The sequence below is a fragment of the Neodiprion lecontei genome, chromosome 5, assembly GCF_021901455.1.
Source record: "Neodiprion lecontei isolate iyNeoLeco1 chromosome 5, iyNeoLeco1.1, whole genome shotgun sequence".
NCBI lineage: Eukaryota > Metazoa > Arthropoda > Insecta > Hymenoptera > Diprionidae > Neodiprion > Neodiprion lecontei.
Window position 1 is genome coordinate 21,501,380 of NC_060264.1, and position 11,435 is coordinate 21,512,814.

The 11,435-nt window shown below is 39.3% G+C and overlaps 1 protein-coding gene across 2 annotated transcripts; it reads left to right on the forward strand.

Moving 5' to 3' along the window:
- Nucleotides 1-616: 616 nt before the first annotated feature.
- Nucleotides 617-11,162, forward strand: LOC107225998 (ATP-binding cassette sub-family C member 4). 2 transcript variants are annotated; one of them, XM_046741136.1, is made up of 16 exons: nucleotides 617-1,192; nucleotides 1,568-1,681; nucleotides 1,943-2,321; nucleotides 3,124-3,255; nucleotides 3,817-4,008; nucleotides 4,087-4,395; nucleotides 4,518-4,985; nucleotides 5,094-5,399; nucleotides 5,471-5,605; nucleotides 5,693-6,209; nucleotides 6,291-6,527; nucleotides 6,589-6,825; nucleotides 6,917-7,182; nucleotides 7,820-8,265; nucleotides 9,863-9,992; nucleotides 10,099-11,162. In XM_046741136.1, exons 1-16 carry the CDS (start codon nucleotides 1,119-1,121, stop codon nucleotides 10,297-10,299), a joined length of 4,143 nt encoding a protein of 1,380 aa, XP_046597092.1. In that variant the 5' UTR covers nucleotides 617-1,118; the 3' UTR covers nucleotides 10,300-11,162. The 2 variants fall into 2 exon arrangements, with proteins under 2 accessions (XP_046597092.1, XP_015522145.2); XM_015666659.2 differs by having other exon boundaries at nucleotides 6,291-6,521.
- The last annotated feature ends 273 nt before the right edge of the window (nucleotides 11,163-11,435 follow it).

Consider the following 11,435-nt stretch of genomic DNA (forward strand, 5'->3'; position numbering starts at 1 on the left):
ACTAATTTTTCGAAGGGTACGTAAGAAAAAAAAAGTTTAAAAAAATCACTCTATCATACATCTACATAGGATTTTTGAGAAATCGTTTGTTATGAATCGTATATAGGTGTCGAAAACTACAGCTAGTCTCGAATAATGACTAATCGGAACAGAATGAATGTCGATTTTTAGTACAAAAAAATGCTGTTTTATTTTACTGCATCCTACACATTCAATATAACAGTCCATGCTGTTTGTTTCATTTTTTATCAGTGCAGCTACATGCAAAAACGGGGAAATACCCGATGGACTGCGATATTCCGAGGGAAATTGCAAAAGTGAATTTGTACAGCTCACATACGAGAATTGCGAAAATCTGTAAGCTCGGTTTCTGACGAGTGCAAAATCTTGCTCTGTTTTCAAACTTGAATCGGTAAATACTCAATCATGTGTACGTATCTATATAGATGCGGTGAATGATAATAACGATGGTATGTCTCATTCGTGGTGTTTATACCTGTGACGTTTAGCGAATAATAATATGACGAATTTGCTTTTCGTACCTCGGGTAAACACATGTAATTGCTTTTAATGTTCATATAAAATGAAAGTGAGAAATGATAAGGAAATTATTGTCTCTGTGCAGGTCGGTAACGATTGGCGAGATATAGTGACTGAGAATTATTTTCATTTGGCTCATTAGCGTTGGACCATTGGTATTCATTTTTATGTGGTAAATTGTCCCGGTATTGAAAGTTTTTCATTTCGCATTTTTCTATTTTTATAATAAAAAATTTGTTGAACCTACGCGTTTGTGTAAAACTAATGTAGAAAAATTAAGAAAAGCAAAAAATTCGTCTAATAATGTTTTTAAAGCTTTGTTAAAAAAAAATACAAACGATTATGGTAAACCTGGTTTAATCTAAAACTGACGTATGTTGAGGTGCAATTATAATTTTGTGAGATATTAATTAATCAAATCAAACCTTGAGTCCAATTCCAAGAAACAAGGAAGATTGAAATCCCGCTGCAATAAAAAAAAAGTATTATACTGCGAGATTGTACACTGTACATAGTGGAGGTGGAAAATTACAGTGAAGTCCTTAGCACAACAAACCGACATTATTGCACACGTAAACATGAATAGCGAGGTGAAACATAGCCAAAAAAACCCGGAGGAAAAATCGAATTTTCTGAGTCTGTTAATCTTCGGGTGAGTAAATACAAAGAAAGTGATAAAAAAGTTTAGACATGAGAAAGTTGACTAAATGCAGGCAATGAGTTGAGTAAATACTGATTGATGAAACTCAACTCTTTAAGTTCATTTTAGGTATAGAGTGTAAAAATTTCTTCAGAATAAATTGTCAAATGCGTTAATTATTTCTCTTCTTCTTGACTTACGAGGATATTTATCTTCAAAGAAATTATTGGGAAAACTACTATTTCATGCGATTTAATAGAAAAGAGTATTTAGAAAAAAGAGTCAAGAATTTTCGATTTCTCTAATCGCAAAGTTTGAGTAGATCATATTCTTTTGATAAAATCTAAACGACAGAATATAAAAATATTCACAATATTCACACAACAGGTGGATGGCACCTATATTTTGGAAAGGGGCGAAACAGGATCTACAAATAACTGACCTGCAGTACGATCCATTGAGAGCAGACCAGTCCGAATACCTCGGTGATCTTTTGGAGAGGTAATTCTGTCCGCGCTTTACGTAACCAGAAAAATTACGTTTTATTTTTTCGATTTCGTGCAGCCGTTCTGCAAACTAACATTTTCCTTCTACCGTTAAAAGTCGATTTGATTCTCACTGATAAATATAGTGTTATAAATAAAATTTTATATCATTCGATTTTATAAACTTCATTTCAACAGTTTGTATTAATTTCAGTGATGAATGAGAATTCATCGTTTCATAGAGTGTATTAATTTCAATTCTTCAACATTCGAACAGAGAATGGTCAAAAGAGTTACTAGAATCGGAGGCTGAGTTGACGCGAAAAGAGAACGGCGAAAAGAAGGCGAAAAGGCGGGCGAGCCTGACGCGGGCGATAATCAGGGCCTTCTGGTTCCCTTACATGTTACAAGGGCTGCTTTTGCTGGTTCAGTCAACGGCGTTGCACGTCTCTCAGCCTATGTTGCAAGAGTGGATAATCGGGTACTTCAACCATGGCGAGAAAAACCTCGTAACGCAAAGCGAGGTCCTCGTCTATGCCGGTTGCCTGGTAATCGTGACTCTCCTTGTCGTCTTTATAACTCACCACACGACTCTGCGCACGCAGCAAATTGGTATGCGAGTCAGGGTTGCTTGCTGCTCGATTTTGTACCGGAAGGTGAGATAATAGACAGTTTTTTCGATCGGGACGAAACTGAGCAAGATAGCTTTGGCAAGAGCAATTAATTGATATTATAATTTCGGGTCATTTTCACAAATTATGGAGTTTCGGAAGACTTGACGCTAAATGCCAGGCTTCCATTTCGTTCCATATTCACAGTGTGAGGTAAAATTTGGAATCAAGAATATTTTTTTTTTTTTAATTATGGGCACGGAGTTGGTTTAACGTGACAATTTTTTCCAAATGTTCGTTTTCGAATGAATAAAGGATCGCGTAAATATGAACATTAAATCCACGTGGTCAATGTTGTTTTTTTTTTTATCAAATTCTCTATTGTTTCGTCAAATTTATATTCGAAGTCTATGTGCTCTTTTTTGTGGCGTTAAAGATTTATTTCCAGATCATCTGAAAGTTGAAATTCTAAGTATTTCCTTTGTTTATAAATTTATATCTTGAATACAGAACTTGGCGAGAACATTTGTCCGCGTTATGTTCATAATCGTAAACTGTTGCTGCAGCGGACTCCATTTTACGAAATATATGGTTGCGTAAATCAGTATAATGCATTGCTGCGTGCGATAAGACTAATTGATATCATTCATCGTAGGCGATCGATGTTTGCTCGTAAAATGAAGTGATCGTTGAAGAATAAACTGCATAGATAAAGAAGGATTACGATACGATTATATTTGTGTTAACGATGAAACATACAGCTGATAATAAATGAGCTATGGTTGTTTAATTGTTTTTCGACCTTAGTACTTTCAAGCGTTAATTCTTTCTCCATATTTCCTTGTAGATTCTCCGAATCGATCAGGCTTCCTTTAACAACACCGTCTCTGGACGGGTTGCGAATTTAATTAGCAATGACGTTGCTCGGTTTGATATGGTCCCGGTATTTCTTCACCACATTTGGATAATGCCGATACAGGTGAGAATGAACACAAATTCACTCACATTTTCAGTATTTTTTGGAGATTCACAAACTGACACGTCGATCTTACCCTGAAATAATCCTCCTCCTTTGTGAAGTCGGGCAACAAGACAAATGAGTTGATATAAACTCTTTCAAGATTTTGTCACACCCAGAAACATCTTGAACTTTTCCAAAGTTTATCGCAAGTATCTTCAGTGATCATAACTTTCGCTAATATTGAAATCCTTAATGCGAGTGTGGTTAGGGGCAATATGGCATCGGATTTGGGTAACAGCTGATCGCTTTTGACAAATCTTATAATTATAGATGCATAAAAAACGTCGTCTAAGTTGTTGGTCTTTTATTTTGTGACATTGAATCATTGTAGAGTAAAATATATCATAAAAAACCGCTTTCATAATCAAATACAGGACTGCTGGTATAGTAGATTTATCACTAGATGGAGCCTTCCGAATTTAAGGATCCCAACATTAAAGAGATCGAATTTTCCTGCTCAGAAAGATTGCCACTTTGCTAGTTAACTACTAATTATTTCAAGTCTTTCTTTGATTACAGGTGATGTTGATAGGATACGTGATGTGGCGATCTGTCGGTGTGGCTTCGTTGGTGGGAATCGGAACAATGATGTTACAGACGATACCGATTCAAGGGTATTTGAGTCACCTCAGCGCAAAGTTGAGGTCAAAGATTGCAGTGAAGACGGACGAGCGCGTGCATTTGATGAGCGAACTGATTTTGGGTATTCAGGTAAAATGGATTATTTTCTAATGATTTAAAAATTCTATTAATTGCGGACTTAAATGCGTTAAGATTCTCAATTTCCAGGTAGTGAAAATGTACTCGTGGGAAAAACCGTTCGAATCGATCATGTCGAAGGTTCGAGGTCTGGAAGTGAAACTGATCGGCTACACTTCATACTTGAGAGGATTCTATCTGAGCGTAATGGCGTTCTCCGAAAGAGTTTCGCTTTATTTAACCCTTATCACGTTTGTCATTATGGGGAATTCCCTCACTGCTCAAATCACCTTCGTTCTCGCCAGTCTGTTCAGCATTCTACAATTCTCTTGCACAATCTGCTTCCCTCAGGCTATCATACAGGCGGGTGAAGCCAACGTGTCTTTGGATAGACTAACGGTAAATTAACCGATGTGGTTACAATATTGTACCCAGCGAGTAATTTCCTAACGGTTAATTTACAGTACCCCAAACTTGACACAAATATTTAACGAATTGACTTTGCTTTATTCTCTTCGCAGGATTTCCTATTACTTGATGAATTCAAGCATACAGAAAATTTTGCCGTTATAACCGAAATCGAGAAGAATGGAGTTTCGAACAACACGAAGAGAATCAAGTCTCCGGGTCAGCAAACAAGAAACGAAGTTGAAATAGAGATGTGTAAAATTGCCGCTAACTGGGTTCACGGTCAGCTGCCACCGACGCTTTCTGAGGTCTCTTTGACCATAACTGCCAGGTCACTGTGCGCTCTGGTCGGTCCAGTTGGCTCAGGGAAATCGTCACTGCTTCATCTGGTGCTGGGTGAGCTGCCGATCAGAGCTGGAAAACTGTCATTGCTCGCCGGCGGAAATGGGTCGAAAACCAAGATCATCGATACTCGGGATATCCGCATCTCATACGCCAGTCAAGATCCATGGCTGTTCTCCGGTTCCGTTAGGGACAACATTCTCTTCGGTCAGCCGTTTGACAAGGAAAGGTACCACGAGGTGGGTTCAAGTCATTTGTACTCAGTCAGCTTTCTGGACTTTGACCAGCTTAGCATATTCAGCAATATGCTTAGTGATGCGTTGTGAACCATGCCGATACTGTTCCAGGTAACCAGAGTATGCGCGTTGCTGAAGGACTTCGAGCAGCTTCCTCAGGGTGACTTGAGCTTTGTCGGGGAAAGAGGAGCGGCTCTTTCCGGAGGGCAGAAGGCTCGGGTCAATTTGGCCCGAGCGGTTTACAGAGACGCTGACCTCTACCTGCTCGACGACCCTCTAAGTGCAGTTGACCCTCGAGTTGGCCGGCACTTGCTCGAGGAGTGCATCAGTGGATTCCTGAAAGGAAAAACCCGGATCCTTGTCACTCATCAGCTTCAATATCTCCAGAAGGCAGATACTGTCGTTGTTCTCAATCATGTACGCGTAACATGATCCACAGTCACAAAAATCGGAGTGTGGAAGATCTTTAAGAGGCTGTTTGCTTTCAGGGTTTCGTTGAACACCAGGGGACCTTCGCTGAACTGGCCAAATCGAATTGTCACATTTTCGGTTCCGAGCTGTCTGACGAAAACAACGAAGCCGCTCACTGTAATGACAACAATTCCGACGAATTGGATTGCAAGGTATAGGTCGATTCGACAAACAACAACCTTGGTTGTAATCAGACTGACTTTTCGGTCTAGACTTTTTAATTCGGTGGCTTTTTCCAGACGCAAACGACTAAATTTTGGGATGAGCTGAAGTTGACGACTCACAGAGTGGTCGAAGGGGGTATCGGAGATGAGGAAGCAGCGACTGGAAAAATGTCGAACAAAGTATACCAAGGGTACTTAACAGCCGGTAATAGTTTGTGTTCGCTCATATTTATAGCAGCGATATTCATTGCTGGCCAAATAGCGGTGAGTGGAACCGACTACTGGGTCGCGTATTGGACGAACCAGGAGACTCAGAAGATGGCGTCGATGGAGTCGACGGCAAATGTTGACTGTCGAGAAACGACGAGCATAAAGTTATCGGACTTGAAGTGGTGCGATGAGTTCAGATTGCTGAGTTCAAACCTTCCGATTTACATCTATACATTCTGCATTGCTGGTCTCGTTATATTGACGACACTGCGAAGTTTCCTCTTCGTCAGGATGTGCATGAACGCAAGTCGCCAGATTCACGATTCAATGTTCAACAACATTCTGAGGGCTACAATGAGGTTTTTCAACACTAATCCGTCCGGTGAGCTGTGATGACAAAAGTACTTGGGAATAATTACCTATTACCGGAAAATTGATGGTCTTATGATGTTATAATCGCTAGGACGGATCATGAATCGATTTTCAAAGGACATTGGAACGATGGACGAGGTGCTGCCAAAGGTAATGCTCGAGGCGCTTCAAATATTCGCTATTCTGTTGGGGATTATGGCGATGGTGGTAATTGTCAACCACTGGATGATTATACCGACCGTGGTGATGGCGGTGGTTTTGTACGTGGTTAGAATCTACTACCTGAAAACAGCTTTGAACGTGAAGCGCCTTGAGGGCATGAGTAAGGGTAATCTTTTCAATAAAATTCGCTGTGTCCGTTCTCCGAACTGACCGCTCTTCTGTTTCAGCCAAAAGTCCGGTTTTCTCACACGTCAATTCTACCCTCGCGGGACTTACGACCATCAGAAGCAGGGGAAAATCGGTACAGGAATTACTGATGCGAGAGTTTGACCGTCATCAAGACGCCCACACGGGCGCTTGGTACCTCACCATTGTCGCCTCGAACGCCTTTGGCTTCATTCTTGACCTCGTTTCCTGCAGTTTTATTGCCTGCGTTTGCTTCTCCTCAATCCTGATGGACAATGGTTCGTACTTTTAGATTTTTATCCTCTGCTGCCAGTCTGATTAAGCATAATTTACAAATCCGGAATGCTCTAGAATCTTCACTATTCGCAGAAAGCACTCTTCCTGGTTCCGTCGGACTCGCCATTAGTCAATCGCTGATACTGACTGGCCTTGTTCAGTACGGTGTCCGGCAGAGCACAGAGGTTATCTCGCAGATGACCTCCGTCGAAAGAGTTCTACAGTACACTAATGACTTGCCCAAGGAGGGACCTTTCACCAGTAATAACACTCCCGCGTCGACTTGGCCTTTGAAAGGTGGTTTAATATTGAATAATGTCTCGATGAGGTACGTCGAGGACAAGCCACCGGTTCTTAAGGTATAATTATTAGCTCATTAAATGATAATGAATATGATAACTCAATCTGGGATCTCTGAACGCATTCTCGATTTATTAATTGAGGATTAAATTACTGCTCGCATTTCCAGTTGGTCAATTTCATCCAATCTATACGTATAGCTGTTTATTGTTAGAAATCTTCTCCGAAAGAAAACATCTTCTCTGTTGAGATTCACTGATTTTTGGATTTATAGTTCATACAGATTTAGATACAGATATATGTGTGCCGTAGTGTTTGAAACATAAAGCTTTTCAGTATCTAAATTATTCCGGTCGATCAGTGTCCATGTGTTGACTATACGTTCAATCGCTGGATTAAATCTTATACTGGATATTGAATTAAGGTAACGTACTCCTTAATTATATTTTGAACGGTTGTTCAGAGGCATTATATTTAGTTTCCTGAGGATGTTGCCGTATGAGTTCGTTTGAAACAGGATGCGTATGGGTTTGAAGAACTCATTCAAAAATTGTTTTACCTGACTCGGAAAATCTAATTATATGTAGTCATGGACTATTTTTCTATGGCGGTATAATATTTCCCAATGGAAAATTGTGGTGTCATTAGACGATCGATCGTATCTCTGAACACAGTGGTTTATTGTTTAAACGGTAGAACCTAAACTTGACGATAAACCCTGGCTGGAAGATTGGTATAGTGGGAAGAACCGGGGCTGGCAAGTCTTCCATAATATCAGCGTTGTTTCGGCTGACTGAAGTTGGAGGTGAGGGTGAAATACAGCTGGATGGGATCGACACGAAGTCCATCGGACTGCACGAGCTGCGACCCAGAATCTCGATCATCCCTCAGGAGCCGATTTTGTTCTCGGCGAGTCTCCGGTTCAACTTGGATCCCTTCAACCAATTTTCGGATGCCGAGCTTTGGGACAGTCTGCGGCAAGTTGAGCTTGGTGAGGTGGTGCAGACCCTCGATTTCCAGGTCACCAGGGGCGGAGCAAACTTCAGCGTTGGACAACGCCAACTGATATGCTTAGCTAGAGCCGTTCTCAGGAGGAATCGAATCCTCGTTCTTGATGAAGCAACCGCCAATGTTGACCGAGGGTGAGTTTTACTGAAATCGGTTGGGTACATTTACCCAATGCACTATTTGTGGCCATCCAGTATAAATTTCTGCGCTCGAAAAGTTTACTTGTAAGGGGATAAATCGACGTGCCGACAAATTGAGCAGATCCTCAGACACGATATTAAAAATAATCAAAATAATGCCGAAATCGTATCTTAACAATTTTTTTACTTAGAAAGTTGCGAATGACATCTTTTCGGCGTAAAGGTTTATGTTAGAATTTATGCTTGTGTGATAATTCAGCAAAGTTAGAAAAGAAAGATGTAAGAATACGGAAGACATGGGATTCTGATATCAGCAGTGTACCATAACCTAAAAGTGAGTGAGAATCTGTCGTAACTACGTTCAGTGTTTTCGTCAATTTTTACGCTCGCTTAATTTCTTATAATTACTGGATTCCTGAGCCGAATCCGAGTTCAAGCAAGTTTCGGGCAGAAGTTTTCAGTACAGCAGAATCTGGTTATGAACAATTGTTCGGGGTACGGGGAAACCAAATTTGCAGAAAAGTCGTAAAATCTGGTTTCCCTATTGCAATGCATCGACGTAGCGTTCTCGATGTGTGTAACAGCGTCGGTGAAATGCGAAACACTAATGGATATGAGCAATCCGCTATCTCGCGTAGCCACGTAGTATACTGATTGTAAGTGGTATAACGGCGTTTCGTTCGTGTTTAAAAAATCAAATATTCGTGATGGATATATTAAACCTGATGATGTTTGATTTAATCTTGGTGATGCGTCTTTTATAAAATCTATCGAACGTATATTATTCTTTATGATCATCGAGAAATAATAAGACGAAAAATATTAATTACCTATTGAGTCGAAATAAATAATATAGAAGTTGCGAAAGTAGTAAAATTTTTATTAAACAAGAAATTATCTTTACGATCGGTAGTATGTATATTTTACATAAATCCAAGAGTTAGAAGAATAAAACCGTTTATATTCATTTTGACCTTAGTAATGATTTCATGAGCAGGTTTATGGGAGACAAAAATGTTTGCGTTATTTTTCTTTTGAACCTTTGAAATATACTCAGGATATTTTTAACTCTAGCATTGGTAAACCCAATAGTAATTAAATGGCTAAAGCGACGCTAGAAGAGATTGCTTATAACCAGTTATGTTGCGCAAAACTTGGCCTTCGCTTGTGGGGGACCGCGCTGAGCAGACTTGTAAAAAATAGGAGGAATAATTGCTTATAACCACATTGTTTACAACCAGATTTTGCGGTACTTGGTAAACTATAATGTGTAAAAACTAGTGTTTACGTTGGCCAATAAGCATATCTGTAGGTACCATTTGTGGCTATAATCTCAAATTACATGTAATGAATATTGGCGATCGACACTACCGCTCCAATAGCGCCATTTTCTTGTATACATAGCTATAGCATAACATAATAATTGACACCACGTGGCGCACTCCAATGGCAGTTACGTAAAAATCCACCAGGTTCGCATGCTTAGTGCCGACCGCCAATAGCCACAACTGGTGGTAAAGTGACCAAATTCGGTACATCTCTTTGACTTCCCTTTTACCAGTACCGGTTAAATGAAATTTTCAATCATTAGAACCGATGCTCTGATCCAAAAGGCCATCAGGCAGAGATTCACTGATTGCACGATACTGACGATTGCTCATAGAATCAACACGATAATGGACAGTGACCGCGTCTTGGTCATGGCGGAAGGCCGTATCGTGGTGAGTCTGCTTATAATTGTGTGATTATAACTCTCTGTTATGGTGAGAATTTGAATATTTGAAAGACGATCTTTTTCACTCATTGTTGGTAATTCCCTTTTTACAGGAGTTCGGTCATCCCTATTCACTGTTGAAAAATCATCAGGACGGTCCGTTTTCGAAAATGGTCAAACAAACCGGCAGTTCGACGTCGAAAAAATTAATTGCCATCGCCGAGAGCGCCTATCAATTGACGAACTCTGGATTGGAGGAAAATCTAAACGATACTTTAGTCACTAACAATCAAGATAACTCGACGTATTTGTAGCGAATCGATTGCACCAGCAGCTTTAACGTTATCACTTCATTATCCATGCTTCATCATTTATAATTTTATACTACCATGCCTGAATTGTATTAGTACATGATTCGATGCAACATTGTGTTTCGAATCGATCATCGAATATATGAAATATTCACATTTCAGTTCACACTCACAATCAGTTGAAACTATCACTGACAATTACTAACAATAAATGTACATGCACGTACAAAATACGGTATTGTGCGAAAGAGCCACGATTTACACTAGGAAAAAAACCTAAATCACTATAACGTAGTTCTGAAGAATTGGAAAAAAGACAGCGTACGTCAGATTCCTTGTATCGTTTGAGGAAATGTAGTCAAGCTGTTATGGGAAGTACCAGAGCGATGTATGTTTCCCATCTCTGCAATATGACTGTACGCAGAATTACTCCAGGATAAAATATCGCGAACAGTTTTTCTCTAACGTCAGACTTCCTATAATATGACGACCATTTTTACTGTGCATAAAAATGGCGCTGATCTTGGTTGAATAATTTGAGTTTACACCAAATTTCGGGTTATCGACCAGACGACTTATTGACTTATCTTTCGGGATTTTGACCCCTGCCCATCATCAGGTATAAAACGCAGGCAGCTGTACCGTAAATTTCGAGGGATTGCTCACTCGCAAATTCGGTGGCACGATAATTTCCAAAAGGAATCGATTTTTTGTGATTTTGACTACGATTCCCGAGATTTCCGAATCAATGAGATCACCTGCGACATATATTGACAATAATTAATTTACGATTAAGGACACGACGGTACTCAATCAATAATGTAGATTATTAAATAAATTGGAATTCCCAGCGATTCCCCAAATGACCTCATTTTTTTGTGATTCCCCAGTGAAGCGACTGTAATTATTAAATGATTTTATTTCATTAGTTTTTTGTAATATTGTATGAAAAGTGAAAATTTGATATATTTTTGTAATGATAAAATTGTATATGTAATTTTACGATTATTATTATTATATTCATTGTATTTAATGTATAAAGAATTAAAAATGGTTATCATTCATTATACCTTATTTATTTATAGTTAGTTAATCCTTTTTTGTGTAACAATATTTTAGTTTTATGATTTATCACACGA

What these genes read in the sequence shown, in the direction of transcription:
- LOC107225998 (XM_046741136.1), top strand. Translation starts at nt 1,119, where the DNA reads ATGAATAGCGAGGTGAAACATAGCCAAAAAAACCCGGAGGAAAAATCG. An exon ending in ACAAGGAAAGGTACCACGAG is followed by an intron (nt 4,986 to 5,093) that starts GTGGGTTCAAGT and finishes ATACTGTTCCAG; the next exon opens with GTAACCAGAGTATGCGCGTT. An exon ending in TTTCAACACTAATCCGTCCG is followed by an intron (nt 6,210 to 6,290) that starts GTGAGCTGTGAT and finishes TATAATCGCTAG; the next exon opens with GACGGATCATGAATCGATTT.